Source organism: Mobula birostris, chromosome 6 (genome assembly GCF_030028105.1).
Source record: "Mobula birostris isolate sMobBir1 chromosome 6, sMobBir1.hap1, whole genome shotgun sequence".
In the NCBI taxonomy this organism is placed as follows: Eukaryota; Metazoa; Chordata; class Chondrichthyes; order Myliobatiformes; family Myliobatidae; genus Mobula; species Mobula birostris.
The window spans coordinates 139,504,366-139,524,407 of NC_092375.1; the positions used below are offsets into that span (position 1 = coordinate 139,504,366).

The window sequence follows — 20,042 nt, forward strand, 5'->3', positions numbered from 1 at the left end:
TGGTGTTGAGGAAGGCGGAGTTCATACAGCTGAACATAAGAACAATAGAAATAGCAAAGAAATAGAGTAGGCCATCTGGCCCGTCAAGCCTGCTCCACCATTCAATAAGACCATGGCTATTCTAACTATGGACTCATCTCCACCTACCGGCTATGTCCCCTAGTTCTAGTGTCACCTAGCATTGGAAACAACTTTCCTGCCTCTACCTTAGCTATAGCTTTCATAATTTTATATGTCTCTATAAGATCTCCTCTTCGTCTGAATTCTAGCAAGTACAGTCCCAGGTGACTCAATCTCTCCTCATAGTCTAACCCCCTCATCTCTGGAATCAACTTGGTGGACCTCCTCTGCACAGCTTCCAAAGCCAATTAATTCTGAAAACAGGGCTCCACTTTAAATTAGAAAATGCCCATGTTATAGGAACATAGCAATATGAAAAATGTTAGGAGCCCAAAACAACCCTATACAATACCAGCTAGAAGCAAAACCACACTCACTTATAGGAATGCAAGAGATCACACCTATTAGAGAATAGCCCATTCCAAAGGTCCATACCCAACCTAGATCAGGCCTTGGATAACTTGCATTTGGATTCCGGGCCCTTCTTAACTATTATATTTGAAACAAATTGCCATGCATAAGTTCCCTGTAGCATCTTAGAATATTTAATTAAAAGTTCCTACAGCAACACTCTTCTGAGGTGGGTTCCAACTCATCCAAATAAGGTGACATATTGAAAATTAATTAAATGACTCTCCCGTGGATTCTCTGCAAATCATCCACTGTGAAGAAATAATGTTCTAGATCTCATGTTATTTAATCCTCCCCTTTATCAACAAGAAAAATTCTGCCCGAGCCTGGATGTTGGACAGTTAGACTAACAATATCAATGTAAGGGCTATGAGAGCTGTTGAAATGTAGCTGGTCACCATCAGTGAACAGGTTTAGGAAACACAAACCTCTTAGATAATGTAAGTGGGCACATCTTATCAGAAGTGTTTCTCCAGGTTAGGGAGCACACCTTTCACTGGACTACAGAACGATGATATACCACTTCAATCAATTTCCCATAGCACATTGGTGCCATATCTATCTTACATATGGAATTCATATCTACTGTAAGTCTGCTACATGTCATCACACTTTGTTTCATTTAGATCGACAGGACACCAGTGAGTTCAATGTTAAGTTTTATTAGATACCTGTCAATTAATAAGGTGCTCAAAATTCTGAACAGACTGAGAGCAACTGCAGACAGGTTTGCTGTGCTTAGCTCAGTGGGACACCAGTTTTTCACATGAGAGCAAAGAGTTCCCTCTCCTTACCACTTTCTGTTCCTCTTAAATCAATTTTAATTGTTCTTTTAGAAGCTGCACAGTTACTTTAACCAGATCCATTTGTCCCCAACGTCAGCATTGAAACCTTTCTCATACTTTCGACCCGCGAGCTGAAACAGAGAGAAAATAAAATCATCAAAGGTACCAAGGCGTGAATGCTTTGTACAAGTTGTGGGAAATCCAGTCTGAAATTTCTATTTGCATTTCTGTAAACTCCAGCTAAAGGACACACAAATAATTGATATTCTGTACACACAGTGTAGTCACTGTTTCACAATTTGTTTTGTTTTATTTTTAATTGACCTGTGGAAAAAAAACAAATAATAATTCTGAAACAACAGAAGTTCTGCAGATGCTGGAAATTCAAGCAACACACATCAAAGTTGCTGGTGAACGCAGCAGGCCAGGCAGCATCTCTAGGAAGAGGTGCAGTCGACGTTTCAGGCCGAGACTCTTCGTCAGGACTAACTGAAGGAAGAGTGAGTAAGGGATTTGAAAGTTGGAGGGGGAGGGGGAGATCCAAAATGATAGGAGAAGACAGGAGGGGGGAGGGATGGAGCCAAGAGCTGGACAGGTGATTGGCAAAGGGGATATGAGAGGATCATGGGACAGGAGGTCCGGGAAGAAAGACGGGGGGGGGGGGGGGAACGACCCAGAGGATGGGCAAGGGGTATATTCAGAGGGAGAAAAAGGAGAGTGAGAGAAAGAATGTGTGTATAAAAATAAGTAACAGATGGGGTACGAGGGGGAGGTGGGGCCTAGCGGAAGTTAGAGAAGTTGATGTTCATGCCATCAGGTTGGAGGCTACCCAGACGGAATATAAGGTGTTGTTCCTCCAACCTGAGTGTGGCTTCATCTTTACAGTAGAGGAGGCTGTGGATAGACATGTCAGAATGGGAATGGGATGTGGAATTAAAATGTGTGGCCACTGGGAGATCCTGCTTTCTCTGGCGGGCAGAGCGTAGATGTTCAGCAAAGCGGTCTCCCAGTCTGTGACGGGTCTCGCCAATATATAAAAGGCCACATCGGGAGCACCGGACGCAGTATATCACCCCAGTCGACTCACAGGTGAAGTGTTGCCTCACCTGGAAGGACTGTTTGGGGCCCTGAACGGTGGTAAGGGAGGAAGTGTAAGGGCATGTGTAGCACTTGTTCCGCTTACACGGATAAGTGCCAGGAGGGAGATCAGTGGGGAGGGATGGGGGGGGACGAATGGACAAGGGAGTTGCGTAGGGAGCGATCCCTGTGGAATGCAGGGGGGGGGGGGAGGGAAAGATGTGCTTAGTGGTGGGATCCCGTTGGAGGTGGCGGAAGTTACGGAGAATAATATGTTGGACCCGGAGGCTGGTGGGGTGGTAGGTGAGGACCAGGGGAACCCTATTCCTAGACAGCTTATCCACTGATGTCTACTATAAGCCTACTGACTCTCACAGCTATCTGGACTATTCCTCTTCTCACCCTGTCTCTTGCAAAAACGCCATCCCCTTCTCGCAATTCCTCTGTCTCCGCCGCATCTGCTCTCAGGATGAGGCTTTTCATTCTAGGACGAGGGAGATGTCTTCCTTTTTTAAAGAAAGGGGCTTCCCTTCCTCCACTATCAACTCTACTCTTAAACGCATCTCCCCCATTTCACGTACATCTGCTCTCACTCCATCCTCCCGCCACCCCACTAGGAATAGGGTTCCCCTGGTCCTCACCTACCACCCCACCAGCCTCCGGGTCCAACATATTATTCTCCGTAACTTCCGTCACCTCCAACGGGATCCCACCACTAAGCACATCTTTCCCTCCCCCCCCCCCGCATTCCGCAGGGATTGCTCCCTACGCAACTCCCTTGTCCATTCGTCCCCCCCATCCCTCCCCACTGATCTCCCTCCTGGCACTTATCCGTGTAAGCGGAACAAGTGCTACACATGCTCTTACACTTCCTCCCTTACCACCATTCAGGGCCCCAAACAGTCCTTCCAGGTGAGGCAACACTTCACCTGTGAGTCGACTGGGGTGATATACTGCGTCCGGTGCTCCCGATGTGGCCTTTTATATATTGGCGAGACCCGACGCAGACTGGGAGAACGCTTTGCTGAACATCTACGCTCTGTCCGCCAGAGAAAGCAGGATCTCCCAGTGGCCACACATTTTAATTCCACATCCCATTCCCATTCTGACATGTCTATCCACGGCCTCCTCTACTGTAAAGATGAAGCCACACTCAGGTTGGAGGAACAACACCTTATATTCCGTCTGGGTAGCCTCCAACCTGATGGCATGAACATCGACTTCTCTAACTTCCGCTAATGCCTCACCTCCCCCTCGTACCCCATCTGTTACTTATTTTTATACACACATTCTTTCTCTCACTCTCCTTTTTCTCCCTCTGTCCCTCTGAATATACCCCTTGCCCATCCTCTAGGTCTTCCCCCCCCCATCTTTTTTCCCAGACCTCCTGTCCCATGATCCTCTTGTATCCCTTTTGCCTATCACCTGTCCAGCTCTTGGCTCCATCCCTCCCCCTCCTGTCTTCTCCTATCATTTTGGATCTCCCCCTCCCCCTCCAACTTTCACCCTTACTCACTCTTCCTTCAGTTAGTCCTGACGAAGGGTCTCGGCCTGAAACGTCGACTGCACCTCTTCCTAGAGATGCTGCCTGGCCTGCTGCGTTCACCAGCAACTTTTATGTTGTAATAATTCTGAAAGCAATTTTCCGTATTTGTACTGCATTTTCCATTTTACTAAAATTTGCGAAGAATTTTATATGAAAATAGAGCAAGAACTAGGGTTATGGCAGCAAGGAAGAAATGAAATTAAGAGGCTTAATGAGAGTGAAGCAGGATGCAGAGGAGAACCCATTTCATCATAGCTGATAGATTACCAATACCCAAAACACTTTCCATAATTTTCACACTGAAATATTCCTTCCTGGTGAAGCACTCATTTACTTATCACTCTTCCAATTTCACGTACTGTCTGCAATTCGGTAAGAGGTCACCTCTTGATTAGAGAGACCACAAGCAAATCAGGTAACCATTTTGAAAAACTCTTCCATTCAGTGTTTGGGCATCTGGAGGCTCCAGTTTCCTGTGACTGTAATTTTCCATCCCATCCCCATCTACATTGCTCCAATGAAGCCCAACATCTTACCTTCTGAGTTCTTACTTTACAGGCTGAAGACTCAACATCAAATTTATTAATTTCACAGAAACAGCACTGTTTTGCTCCTCCTCGTCTCCCTGCTATTCACAGCCTGCTACTTACACCATCCCCGGTATACCTTTTGTTATTCACCAACACGACTACAATTTGTGCCATTTAATTCCTTCCAGTGTTTGCCTGTCCTGGATCTTCCCCTTTGATCCCCTGTTCTCTCCCATTTTTTCTGCAAATTAAAACTTGATTTCTAGATTCTGGCGGATGGTCCTGAAACACGAACTGTTTCTCTTTCCACAGGTGTTTACTGGCCTACTGAATATTTTAACATTTTCTGTTTTTATTTTAAGGCTTTAATAAGTCCTGACATCAATACTCCCAGGGTAGGAAGTAGAGAGGAAGGCAGGGCAGCTCCTGTCAGTCTCGTGCTGAGATCACAGCACCCTTCAGCAACTGCCCATATTTTTGGTAGAACAAAAAGATTAGTTGATTATTCCCAGAAGGAGTCACATGCATCTGTGGTAAGTTCCATCCATTATTTAATGTGGTGCTTAAGAGGACAAGAGTTTGCAAGTATGCAATAAGCGCCCCTGCCCTTTTCGTTTACAACCTTCCATGTATTTCCCAAATATTTCAGCCAAATAGCCTTAAGAACTGGGCAAAGTAAATACATTAAAGACACTCAATCCCCAAAGACAACCTCAGCTAAATATGAAATAAAAATCACATCTGAATAATCAGTTGTCCTTTATAAAGCTTCTCTCATCTTCAGTGCAAAGCACCAATGACCCTAAACATCTTAGAACAATATAAAAAGGTCAGAGATAAATTTAGTCCCAAGGGGAGCAAAACCTCTGTTCAAAACAGAAGTAAAAGCAAGATTTCCGGTGAACAATATTCTGTGGGTTTTTTTTTGCTTCTTCTTTATGTTTAATGTCAGTCTTACATTGCTTTCCACAGAATCATTAACCCTGACACATCCCCTGAGATCACATTTCCTCTTTCCTTCACAGTAACAACTCAGCTTGTGGCTAGACTAAAAATAGCCAGCTTTGAACTGCGCTGCCAAAAATGCCTTTAACATGAGAGGCTGCATAGAAGAGTTGTGGTTTGCGGCCAGAACAGAAATGTGCAGTCTCTGTGCTGGACACTGTGACTGGCTCAAAACATTCTTTTGCTTTCCCATGGCAGATTTTTCATTTCATTAATCATAAAAAAAACACAGCTTTGACAAAAATCTCTTTGGTCACCACTCATTACACTAACCCAAATGTATTTTTGGCAATGGACACTTCAGTTGAAGGTCCTTAGTCAACGTCTTTAATTAGTTTGATTTAACTCTGCAGTTTACTCATTTATGGTTAGATGTTTCTGTGTGTGGGGCAAGGGGCAGGGGTCCTGGATAATGAAATATGCCCTTCTAGCTCTAAAATCCAGCCTGGATAAGGAACAGTTCTATCATTGTCCTTAAAGTCCCCGACCAGTTTGCCAATAATCACGGACTCCAGCTTTTGATGGTCAACAGCCACGTCCTAAACTTGGCAAATTACACAAAAGGAGTTGGATTGGGAAATAAAACTAACTACATTAATTGATGCACTCTGCCTTGGAAATTCTTTCCACTAACTGATACTTGACCTACTTGTGAGGGAAATGGGCAGTACAATTGAACGTAACACTAATTCCTAAAAACCGGAAAATACATCTTTTCCAATGCATAAAATCCGCCCTTCATATCCATAATATATTCCAAAATTTTGAATTACCATTTTAAACTTTAAACATTTCACCAAGCCACCGAAAGATACTGAGAACAAATCTGAACCAGATATCACTCTGCCCTCCCGGCCTGCCAATTTGAGTGCTTGTTTTTTGGCCACTTCACCATGGGGATTGATGAAGGAGAAAGAGAAAACTCCTGCACTCCCACCAAATTCTGGGGACACGGTGGAAAGAAGAGTTTTTCTCATTCTTGGACACGAGAACACTAGCTTACCCACCAGCTGCTTCCATCGGATAGCTAGTGGGAAAGGACTAGAGCAGGGGTTCCCAACACTTTGTATGCCATGCCCTACCATAAACCGAGGGGCCTGTGGACCTCAGGTTGGCAACCCCTGCTATATAGGCAGGACAGTAGCGGAAAGAAACATGAAGGTATTCCCGGCCTGAAGGATACCGTGGCCTAATTGCTCCAGCAGCAGACTTGAGTTTGGTGAAACCATTACACTGCCAGACATGATTTAATCAAGCTTAGGCTGGCATGAGTGCATGAGCAGAGCGACCGCCTCTCAGATCCAGCTAACTTCGATTCAAGCCTCACGTCTGCTGCTGACTGTGTGGGGTTTGCACATTCTCACCATGCAGGTGCTCTGGTTTCTTCCCACATCCCAAAGATGTGCAGGTCAGTAAATTAACTGGCTGTTGCAAATTGTCCTTAGTGTGTGAGTGGTACAATTTGGGGGTGAGCTGGGAGTTCTTGGGAATGTGGGGTCAATGAAATGGAATTAGTGTGTAAATGGGTGCTTGGTAGTAGGCATGGATTCACTAGATTAGCTTTTATTTGTCACAGGTACGCTGAGGCATACAGTAAAATGTGCCTTTAGCATCAAATCAAATCAGCGAGGATTGTGCGGGCAGTCTGCAAGTGTTGACACACTTCCAATGTTAATATAGCAAGCCCAGAACCTACTAACCCTAACCCACACATCTTATTGGAACTTGGTGGAAACCAGAGCAACTGGAAAAAAACCCACTGTATATTGTCATGGGTAGTGTGTATAAAATCCTTACAGACAGCGGCAGAAATCGAAGCCCAATCCTACAGCTGGCGTGTTGTAAAGCATTATGCTAACCACTACACTACTGTGCCATCCCTGTCCATTCAATGGACTGAAGGGCCTGTTTCCATGCTGAATGACTCTGTGACTTTGGAGTAAAGGGTAACATAGGAAGCAGGAAAAAAGCAAAGAATATTATGAAAGGCTTCTCCAAAGAAGGATCTAAGTTATATAAAGTAAGAAAGTATTTCATGAAACTGGGGAAGAAAATCAGATAGGAATATAGAACTCGCATGACTTTGGCTTTGACTGTAGGTTTAACTCTCTCAACATCTGCTGGTGCCATTCTATTGCAAGCAAGAAGGTCGAGCAGAGGAAGCAGGATCACGGGGGAAATCCAGTGAATGGATCAAGGACCATGATGGGTAAAATTTCAACAGAAGCCACCTCATTAGTATATAATGAGATCTTCCTATTTGCTAAGCTTTATAAACTAATGAACACAGCTGACATTGGATGGGATACCCAAGGGACTTGCTAGCAATCCTACAGGCATCTAAACAGGAAAATGTGACAAGGATAATCAGTTAGGTAGGAATGGGGTAGAGAGATTCTGTATCATAGAAACTTGTTTATTTCTATGCTCAAGAAAATACAGATGTGTGTCTTTAATGACTGCTTAAAAGTGCCATTGCTTACTTCTGAGAAATGTCTAATGTGGCTTCAGAGCAAACAACAGCAATACTGGTTTTCATGGTAGATGGTGGATTGAGAAACACAGTACATTCTTTGTTCATCTGACCTCCAACTGTGAAAAATTCTTTTTCAATGCAGAGAATTCAGATTTTTATCTGATGTTGCATCAATTTAGCAGTTCACAAGCTGATTAAGTATGCGTTGTTGGTCTCCTGTCTAAGGCTGCTAAGTTCATCAGGTCAAAAATAGGGTGAGAGTTTCAACTGACTAATGAAGAACCATAGACCAGTAACATTAAGACTCAGACAACATTCAAGCATGGGCTAATGATCAAATTTAATTCACCCCATGCAAGGCCAACTTCAAAAAGAAAGAGACAGATAGTCAGTCTTTTACCCTGGCTACGAATGTCAAATTCCAGAGGATGTGGCTTTAAGGTGAAAGGGGGATATACGAGACAAGTTTTCTTAGAGTGGCAAGCATCTGAAAAGTACTTCTAGAGGAAGTGGTGGAAGCAGACATAACAGCAACATTTACGAGCATTTAGATAGGCACATCATGAACAGACAGGTAACAGAGGGATTATGAACCATGTGTTGATAAAAGAGATTGGTTTGTATTGGCATCGTCAATCAAAGGAACTATTCTACGTTCAACCACCTAGCCTGGACCAACCAGATAAGCGGTGCTGACTTCCCACAATCTTGGGGGTCACGTTGACTCGGAACTCTACTGGACCAACCAGATAAGCGGTGCAACCACTCGAGCAGGCCAGAGGCTGGGTACCCTACGATGACCGACCTCTCAACTCCCCAAAGCTTTCCCATCATCAGCTATGATGGAATACTTACCACTTGCCAGTACGAGTCCTCTGCCATCAACTATCAAAAAGCTCAACACTCTCAAGGACAAAGCATCCACTTGACTTTTACACCACCCAACAGCCTAAATACTTACTCTCTCCACCAACGGTGTACCTATAAAATGGATTACAATATGCATCCAGGCTACTCTGACTGTTCCTCCTAAACCTCAGCAACCAAGGACAAGGGCAGTGGGTACAAGAAAACATCAGCACCTTCATATCCCCCTCTAAGTCACATATGATCCTGACTAGGAAATATATTACTTTCACTCCGAATCCTGGAACATGCATTGTGAGGCAACCTTCATGAAACACCTACAATAGTTCAAAAAGATGGCTTATTGCTACCTTCTTGATAGTAATTAAGAATTTGCAATTAAAGTTCAAAGTACATTGATTATCATAGTATGTATACAATATACAATTTTGAAATTCATCTTCTTATAGGCAGCCACAAAAACAAAGAAACCCAACAGAACCCATTAAAAAAGACTGTCAAGCACCCAATGTGTGGGAAAAAAGAACAAATTATGCAAACAGTAAAAAGTAAACAAATAATACACAGAACTACAGTTTACGAAAGTGAGTCCACAGCCACAAAGTCAATTCATTGCTGCAGCCAGACCAGGAGCCCGTTAGTTGCAAGCCACAGCCTCAGTTCAGTGTTTAGTAAACCTCGAGGGGCAGCAAACTGAACATTGGCCCGTCCCCCGCCTTCAATCTGGCCCTGCACTTAAACTGGCCAAACATTGGCTCATTCCTCACTCTCCAGTTCAAGCTTTGCTGCGTCAATTTGGCCACAAATCCACAACAGCAATGATCAAAAATCAATACTGGCCTTACCAGCTATGCCTGCATTCCAAAACTCAATTTAACAAAAAAAAAATTGCTGAAAAGATTGTATGCTATATTAGTTGGAATAATTAGAATTCCAAAGAGTCTTATGATGCGAAGTAGAGTAGGTGACAGGATATCATTGAGTCATGGTGGGGTAGAACAAGAAATATTCATTATGGCCTGAATTTTGTAATGATTCCTGTAATGTGTCTGGAAGTCTGGCAAAATATGCTGTCAGATTTTGCTTCAGGGTATTCCTGGCTTCAAGCACTAATGATGTCATTCTCAGTGAGCAGCCCTTGAAAAATTCTCAACACAATTTTTAACAAATATTTTGTAAAAATGCAGAAGGAATTCAAGACTGAAGCACAGGCGTAACATTTGAAAGATAAACTATCAAAACTTAGAGAATAAAAGAAAATCACTGAAACAAACTACTGAAGAAACTCAGTGGGTCAAGCAACATTATTTGGGGGAGGGCAAAGGAACTGCATGGAGGGTCTCAACCCAAACGTCAACAATTGCCTCCTCTCTCACCCCCTCCACCCCACAGATACTGCTCAACCTGCCAGTTTAGTAGTTTGTCTTTTTTTTGCTCGAGATTCCTGCATCTGCAGTCTTGTGACTCTGAGGAAAATTAAAAAGTTGTTATAAATTATTTAGCGATCATTTACAATTCATGCATGTAAAATCAGCTTATTTAGGTCCAGGAAGCTTGCCATGCAACAATAATAGTTGCCAACATTAACTATTAGAAACTCCCACTGCAGGTGACTAGATGAAACACTAAGTCTACAAAAATAGTTTAGAAATACCTGAGGCTGTGAACATAAAAATTACAAGAAATAGCAGTTGTAGGTCAAATGTCGTCTAAGCTGCTCTGCCATTCAACACCATCTTGTCCAATCAAACTTTGGTCTCAAACCCATTTTCTTGCCCAATCTATATAATCCACAAGTCCCCTAAAGTTTAATAACCACAAATATACTTATGAATCTTTATCAGTTCACTGGCTTCCCTTGATAAAGCCAGAATAAGATGCCAAATTGTGCAGCTCATGAGAGTAGAGATTCGTAGTCAGTGAGGTTCAGATTTTCATATTTAAATATGCGTGTGTGTTGCCCAGAAATGTCTGACAGTTTCAAGCTTATTACTGCCAACAAACACTCATAGTTTTATTATTGTTACAACCACGGAAACCAGGCCCAATACACGACAGAGCACAGAGTCAAACTAAATAATATTAATGCCTGGAAAAGTCTAGCACTGAAACGTGTGAACAGATGAACAATGATAGATAGTGCAGGCACTCTCCCAGATATTGTCAATGGAAAGCAGCAGCAGTTAGAGGTGCCAATAGCTGAACAAACCCAAAGAAACTGTTAAAATCTCTAAGTGTTGGGACCTGTGCCAGTCACCTATACATTATACTCAATCATCAGAGAGGATGGGGGCGGCATGGTAGTGTAAAGCGATACAGCGCGCCAGCTATAAGATTGGGATTCAATTCCTGCCACTGCCAGTAAGGAACTTGTACTGCGTGGCTTTCCTCCAGGTGCTCTGGTTTTCTCTCACAGCCCAGATATACCGGGTAGATTAATTGGTCATTTGTAAATTGCCCCATGATTAGGATAGGGCTAATCGGGTTTGTCCAGGGTTGCCAGTTCACTGTGGCTCAAGAGGCTGGAAAGGCCTACTCCATGCTGTATAGTTAGATAGAAAAATAAAGCTAATCTTTTATCTTTCATCTTGAAACAGGGTAAAACTTTCCATAGAAAGAATTGTTCTTTCTCTCCTCTGTTGAAGGTCTCTGCTCTCTTGAAGAAGCAGCCGGTCTTGTTGCCCTCGTGTTAAAGCGAAGCAAATGATTTTAAGGTTGCTTGTGGCAAGTAAGAGTGTGAGGGAAATTACACCTCCACATCGTATATCCTGCTGGCCTGGGACAACAGCCAATTGATTCTGCAGCTTACTGGGCAGTGACCAGAATGACACTGGATGTGTAGAACAAAATGCAGCCTGTGTAAGAAGAAACATCAACCATCCCCAGCGACAAACTGCACGTCCAGTCAGCCTGCGAATGATTTACAAACTAAATTTATAAAACCGGAAACAAAGAATATGGGATTACGCCATGTTTCTTACCTGCTTGTAAGCGTGATACATTTCATCAAACTCATGGGCTCCCACTGTGATCTCCGGAAGGAATCTGGGGATTGATGTCAGGTCAGCTATGCGTGATTTGTCCTGAACCCTATTGAAGGAGAAAAAAATAAATGTCAATCAACTCTTTTACTGTTTTGGATCACATCTGTGAACTTAGTGCTGGTCCCAACTATGATCAAGAAGGAACTGGTGGGTCAGAAAACATAATGGCTGCTAAAGTGCCCACTAATTATCGCAACACCAACACCACGTTCCAGTGATGGGTCTGACACACTGATGCACTACTGGGGCAGAAGAGCTTGCAAGTGATATCCTAAACCATGCAGCAACAGCATCCCCTAGTGGTTTTCTGTGGTGCAGCAAGGAACTCAACATCTTAATATCAGCAAAAACTGAATTATTATAGTTAATTACTTCGCAAGAACGTTATTTTCAGAGGTGGAACCTACTCCATCAAAACCCTTGGTTGAAAATCTCCATTTTCTTACATTTTTCTGTCAATCTTCAGTATTTGGGCAGAATTTAAACGAAGCTGCCCTATGGAGCCTTCCCTGAAATAAAATGAACAATCTACCACTGACAGCACTCAGCTTAAAAGATTAAGTGGTCAAGAGCTGGGTACATAACTTTATCTTTAATTAAATTCAAATGCAGAGAAAAACATTGAGCTATCGTGGTGTTCTCTCCTTCAAGAGAAACTTAATGATTCTGTAACAAGACTAGAAAAATTAAAGGGGTTTCGCTACATTCCACACATTATGATTGAATTTTTACAGAACAATCTGAGCTTGCTTATTCAAAGTTCCTTCTGCTGATTTTAACCACTCCATTACGTTAATGTATGATGATATGTATATGTATATAATGATTGTACAATAGTATTAGTAACGTCAATCTATGTAGAACAGTCAACACAGAAGCAGGCCTTTCGGGTCATGATGTGCAGAACACAATGTCAATTAAAGCTTGCATCCATATCCCCCCATTCTCTGTATATTTGTGTGCCTATCTAAAAGCCTCTTAAATGGCACTATTGTATTTGCTCCCGCCTCTACCCATGAGTAGCCTCCAACCTGATTACATGAACATTGATTTTTCTAACTTCCAGTAATTTCTCCCCCTTCTCCTTCCCTCTTTTTCCATTCCTCGTTCTGGTTCCCCTCTCACTCTTTATCTTCCCTTCAACTGTCCATCGCCTCCCTCCGGTGCCCCTACTCTTTCCCTTTCTTCCATGGTCCACTGTCCTCCTATCAGATTTCTCCTACTTAAGCCCTTTACTTCAACCTATCAATTCTCAGCTTCTTACTCCATTCCCTTGCCTTTCCCCCTCACCTGGTTTCACCTATCATGTGCCAGCTTGTACTCTTTCCCCTCCCACCACCTTACTCTGGCTCCTACCCGATTCTTTTCCAGCCCTGATGAATTGTCAATGGTTTATTCCCCTCCTGTCTCAGGGTATAATTGGTTAAGTTAGCACTAGACTTGGACCATCAATTGCCAATTGTTTTATGAGTGACATCTTAAGTGTTGCTTAGATAATTATTTTGAAGTTAGTAAAAGCAGTAACTGATGGTGCAAGCAACTTACTGAAATGAGCGATCATTTTTTATTTTAGTGCATGTGCCCCCATGCAACTCACATTACAAAGTCTTTCATAAGTTTTGTCTATTGAAGCTGTTTCTGGACACACCAGTCAAGAAAAACAGGACATTTGGCACAGGGCAGAGTGCGATTCAAAGGCAAATGTGACATTGTAAGGGGAAATTATCTCAGTATAAGGCAATATTTTCCTGTTTTACTCCATTAATGAAGTTAGCTAGCTGCAGAAAGCTGAGAATAGTATTCAAGGAGTTAGGACACAGTTAATGAGCCTTGTGCCTGAAATATACAACCAACAAATCCAGAAAAGAAACAAAACAATCGAGTATTACATTCAGTATTTTTCTTTTATATATTTTCCTTTGTCACTCTTTCCTCCCTCTTAATCTATTTCCTTACCTTTACTCTTGCGTGTTATTTTCACCCTATTTCTTGCCACTCTTAAATATCACCAGCCCTGTCACACACATAAGTCCAAGATGTCCACTGCCATCAGTCTTATTTCACAATCCCAGATAATCAAATGTCTCAAAAATTTAGGGCTCATGGATTCAGGAAATAATTCAGCTTCTACTAAATGGAAACCTCTTTCTGAAAAAAAAGTGTCCCTGTCACCATTTCACAAATGTAGAGAGGAGCATTCACCTGCATTAAAAAGCTTTCACCACTCTCTCTCAACCCTTGCCATTCAACTTCTCTTGGTCTCCACAAAATCAGAGAGTCTTGTTCTCTTGATCCCTTCTCTTCTTCTGCAACTTAAAACATGCTTTTAAACTAATAAAAGGATGAAATGCCAATTCAATTTTGTTCTCCGCAGATAAGGCTTGACTTGGCATCTTTCAGTTTATTTCAGAAACCTAATGTCTTGAGGCTTTTGCTTTGGGACTCAGCCATTGCTTTTGGTTTTCATCATTTGGGTCCAAGTGTTGGTCTACATACCATCCAGGGACAATGTATCCCACCCAATGATACCTACAACTATTCACAGTACCACAGATGGTCTTAATGACATAAACTCCTGAATCTATTGCTGTCTATTCCACTCACATTCCTTGGGAAACACTAGAAATAGTGCAGCTATTCCTGTAGAGCAATCTTTCTCAACCTTTTTGCCCTGGAGGGACCCTTGAAATAATTTTCAGATCGTAGGGAACCCCTGATAAAATTTCTTATATCTACAGCTCACGGTACCTTACCATGATCAGTAAGATGTAGACATAATAATCCCAAAATAATTGTCAATACTCTTTTGAGTAGAGAATAAATGTTCAGCCAACCTTGCTTGGAAAAAAAATAGTTAAGCTTAGCTTACCTTTCTTGAAATTAATTTTTTTCTTTCCCTTTCATAAATTTTAAAAACTCATAAGGCAAACATAATAAATTTCTGTTAAAGAACTGGCCTAAGCCAAAGTGGGATTTAATTTTTCTAAAGGTAGGCTCGGTATATTTAATTTAAATGTAAGTTGTAAATTGATTTTAATTATTGTAACTTACAACATTAAAAAAATTGCAATGTTGAAACAGTGCGTTGTGACAAGGTCAAGATTTTCTTTTTTTTAAAAAAGAGAAATGAAACCTCTCATGGAACCAACCATTGATGGGGCACCATCAGTACAGATGCCAACACTGATCCCCCAAGACAGACCTTTTGTTTCCAGCTAGGAAGATCAAACATTATATACATCTTGGCCTTTCTGGCAGCTCTTTGCAACAGGAAAACTTTTCTTGAATGTTACCATCATTTATAAATCTTACAAACACTACAAAATGACATTTATTGCTGAAATCTGTTGACTCGTCAACCTGTTGTTTTTCAGTCTATCACACAAGACCTCTTCAGCATCATCTGATATGTCATCAATACGTCGACGTATCGTACTGTTTGAGAGGGAAACCTTTCAATTTCTTGTAGTGTGTCTTGCCCTAGCATTTTACCCACTATAATTTTACATGCTTGCATTATTAGGTTCTCACCAACTATGTGACCTTTCCTTTTCCAAGCTACTAAATAACTTGCTTCCTTCACCCTTCTACTGACTGTTACTTTATTAACAAAAGCTTTACTCTGTTTTTAAATTCCAATAGCTGTTTAGAATAACCAGTACTTTTACGTGTCGTATAGATGTGATATGTAGTTAAATGTCTTCAATTTTGCTGGAGCCATTGCTGTATTTGTAAGTGTTTGTCACAGACTAGACAAAATGGAATAGGACAACTTGGATCACCAGTCCATGTAAAACCCATTGATACATAGCTTTCATTGTAAAGGTGGACTGTATAAGAAGAACTGCATAATGAGAATAACATAATAAATAACTAAACGGGGAAACTGCAAAAAATACAAAAAGCACAATACAATTCACTTCTAACCTACACAATCCACCTTTTGCAACGTAGACAACAACAGTAAATTGGCAAGCCAGCAGCTGAGTCTTTAGAATGGAAATTTCCCTCCAATTTTCTACTACACTGGTAGCTTGTTTGCTCCCATAAGTCATTCAGCAGCACGCAAGGGAATTTTGGGGAGGTAATTCGGGAGGGAGAGGCTGATGTCACAGCCCAGGTTGGGAGAGTCTATTCATTGCTTGAAAGACATACTTATGCTCATCAGCCTACCGTCCTCCCCTCTGTGCAATACAGCGCTCACCAATTATCAATCGCGTGCCCCATCTTGCATCAGAAACTGAGAATGGACTCAACCAAATAAACAGAGTCCTACTGTGCACTGCCATACTGGTCTGACAGACCCCAAACGAGATTGCTAACGGGGCTGCTCAGTCACTGCCTACCACTGCAAGCACTAGCATCACATGTCACGCAAGGTTCGAAGAACGATGCCTTTTAAAAAAATTACTATCACTCATGGAACCCCGGCTGAGAAATCCTGCTGTAGGGTGTAGCTTTAAAACAAAAGCAAATTTAGCATGCTGTATTTATCCTCGTTAGACAAAGAGCATTTTATACAGAGACTGTGTACTGATACTGATCTAGTTTCTTTTCAGATTAAGGAACCTCTTCTGGATCAGTGCCAAACTATGAATCACACAAACACAGACCAATGTAACAACATGTGTCAAGTGTACAATTTCAAAGTCCCTTGAATTCTAACATGCCTTTTTATATGTCTTGGTTTCAGCAGTTTTAGTAGAGCACAGGACTGGAAGCTAGTGTTATTTTATTACCCAATGCATTTTTACAGTATGTACAATTGCCCTGAAATGAATAACTTGATATCACAATACTTGACCGACCAGTTTGTCACCCAGTGCTGGTACCTTGCCCTCAAACCTGAGTAGGGAACAAACTAAGAAGACATACCGACAAATCAACCCCTTTAACACACTGGAATACAGAGGTGATCTTCGGTGGCAAAAAATCCATGCAAGCAGCATTAAACTAGGTAGACAGCGGAGAAGAAATAACAAATTTGGAACTGCAAAAATTTACAACACGAGAGGTGACCAATCAGCCTATCATGTACATGCCAGGCCAAATAAAAATCATGGGAACATGCATTTCAGTAGGTTACACCACGTAAAATACCTCTTGAGTTCTGTGAAGTCTTCTGGTTGAAAGAAGCCCATAGTGAAAAAAAATCTTTCCAGTCCCCTTGATTTCTTCTACTGATACCATTAAATCCATAACCTCACTAAATAACAGCTGCATTGAGAGAGAAAGGTTCATCTTATTCAACTTTCAGAACTCTCATCATTTTATGTGCCATCCAAGTCTCACCTTTCAGTAAAGGTCCCTACCTTGATATTCTCTTTGATAAAATCCTTTGTTCCTTCCCTAATACCATTGCACAATGGTATCCTGGCACAGTCACAACTGTGGGCAATAGATTTTCCTTGTATTATACGGAGCCAATATAAACTTTTTTGTTCTTGCTTACTATACGTGGGTCAAGAAAGACAAGTCATCTGTATACCACCTTATGATCTAGTCAGCTTACAGCTCTGCTACTAATACTGGTGCATAGCCTTACAATGCAGTTGATCTTTTTAAGACTTCCTTACAACCTGATAAAATTAATCCTTTACATCATGTGGGCAGTTTGGGTTATTTTAAGAATTTCATCTCTTTATGAATGCAGGGATGTAGCCAGTCAGTGACTCCACAGATGGGATTAGTTACTGCTCATCAGTAGTTCATGTGGTGTGCTTTGATTGTACTGCAAACTAGATCTGCCCTTTAGAGGGCCCCATTCCACAGCCGTTTAACTCATCTCGTGAAAAATTTACTCAGTCTGACCCTAGCACATGATGAATATAAAATTCAACAAAAGAGGGCAGGGATTTTATTGGAACAACAAAATGCTACAAAATTCAGCATGGATTCCTAGACAAACATTTACGTTATTGTGGATTTTCTGTTCTCTAAGCTGCCCATTATTTATTGTTGTTATTGCCTGTAATGCCATGAAGCATTTCCAATCCCAGGGGTTTGTAAAGCTTCCTGTTGTAGGGCCTTTGACAACAACAGCCTCATTCTGACAGAAACAGAAATGGCGTTCCTCTTAAGCATGGTGAAAGTTAATTTCCTTGGAGCAGGACAAGGAACATTAGTTACTGGAATGCGTAATCATGAGACCAGCTATTGTTGCAGGCCTGTCTCAAACAGACACAACTGTAACGCACTGTAAGGTTTCACTGCTAATGTAATGGTCTCTTGGTAATGTTTCACTGCTAATGTAATGGTTTCTCTGTAGCAGCAGTGTTTGGATTATGACTAGAGATAACAGTGGCTTTGGAATGTGCACCATCCAATGAGAGGTGTGTTGTTTCTTCTTGTGTGTCTGAGAGAAGGTATTCACGGGCTTTGTGTTGGTGAGAGATGAAGGGAGAAGACACGAGTGGAGAGAGTCGGTAGACTGCAGGACAGAGTGGACAGAGCAAGGATCCATGAGTTGACGATGCTTGGAGGAGGTCAATGAGGAATGAATGGACGGACAACTGTAAGCTCCAACATGCACGTTAGACTGTGTCATTAAAATGGGCCTTTTTTCTTTTTATTTTCTTTACTAACCCTATAGTCAGATTAAGAATTATAAAACTCAGTCGTTTAATTGCATATGGTGTACTGTCTGATATTTTGCGGTACGGATTTGTAACTGGACAACACGTCACACAGCATCCAAACAAACAAGATTACTCGGTTTGGCTGGGCTGGAGGCTGTCTTCCCTTAGACAAACGCACGCTGGCCAAACCTGAGGGTTACACAACTAACACACACAAAATGCTAGAGAAACCCAGCAGGTCAAGAAGCATCTATGGAAAGGAATAAAGAGTCAACGTTTTGGGCTGAGACCCATCATCAAGCCAACTAACCCAATACAATTAACATCTGACGTACTCAGATGCCTCAGAGAAAGCATTAACAACAACATTTATGAAGGCTAATAGACAATAGAGGAGGCGTTAATACAGGGTTTTAAAAGGAACAAAGGGAAACTTAAGACTAGAAAGGTTTAAGGCTGGAGCTCTGGGACTCAGCAAACCTGCAGAGAAGGTAAAGCTTGCGAAACGCGAATTGGAAGATTGGTATGTGTTAGAGACATCCACTCAGAAGCTGGTGCATTCTCCTGGTAAGAAAGTTGTAATGAATTGCTGTGGATTTACTTGGAGCTCAGAAGGCTGCAGGGAGCAGGGCTTTAGGGTCACTTAGCACTGCATTTTCACTAAGCAATTACACTTAGGTGCAGAATAAAGTTATGAAAAGTCATTGTGCAGTAGGACTGTGAAGAACAAACCTCAGTATACAAAGTTAGATAATATGGAATGGGTTAAAACCAGGAAAGTAACATATTGCTCCTCCTCAAGATCCAAAATAAGATTGGAACTACAAAACCACCACTAGTTTCCTCTTTCTCACACTCCTCCTGCTATCACTGGTGTCATTATCTGCCACTTAGAATAAATTCCTGTTCTACTGGCTATCTCTTACATCATCTCCTTCCCTCCAGGATGCCCCATGGACCTGTCACTTCCTCAGACAGCAGCCATGTGTAACAACCCACACCCTCTGCTTCACCCAACGTGTTCAACAACCTCGCCTTCACCCCATTCATTTCCTCCAGGTAAAAAACATTACTCTGGGAACAAGAATGTGCCCTAACAATCCCCAGCGGCTCATCGGATATGCTTAAGGCTTGAAGGTGTTAGTTTTATGCACCCCTGAATGCCTGCTTAGAAAAACCATGTGGTTCTTCCCTGTGCCAAGAATAAATGGTAGCCTCAGAAAATTCAGATTTTGCTTTCAGAGCATCAGGAATGCAGCTTTTGAAACTTGTATGTAGATTATTCCATTGCATTAGTGATCTGACCAGTGACTTGACAGTGACAAAACAAAACCACAATAGTTAAAACTCTGCAGAAATGGGACAGAAAAACAAAAGTGTGTAGGGTTATGCAAAGAAAAACATTTTCCTGAAATTGCTTGGGAATGTGTGCCTGAGGTTTTCAAAGGCCTTCTGAAAATCCAAGTAAACAATATCCACTGACTATCCTTTGTCTATCCTTCCTGATATTTCTTCACATAATTTCAACAGATTTGTCAGGCAAAATTTTCCCTTCAGGAAACCATGCTGACTTCAGCCTATTTTATCATGTGCCTCCAAGTAC

The 20,042-nt window shown here is 41.8% G+C and overlaps 1 protein-coding gene across 2 annotated transcripts in view; it reads right to left on the reverse strand.

The window, feature by feature from the left end:
• Positions 1-1,177: 1,177 nt before the first annotated feature.
• Positions 1,178-20,042, reverse strand: part of ndufa10 (NADH:ubiquinone oxidoreductase subunit A10) — a 99,015-nt gene continuing 80,150 nt past the window's right edge. For both annotated transcript variants that reach the window (XM_072261466.1, XM_072261467.1), the window contains exons 9-10: positions 11,799-11,907; positions 1,178-1,447 (exon numbers count right to left, since the gene is read on the reverse strand). In XM_072261466.1, coding sequence (XP_072117567.1) covers positions 1,379-1,447; positions 11,799-11,907 — 178 coding nt within the window. In that variant the 3' untranslated portion in view covers positions 1,178-1,378. The remainder of the gene's footprint in view (positions 1,448-11,798; positions 11,908-20,042) is intronic.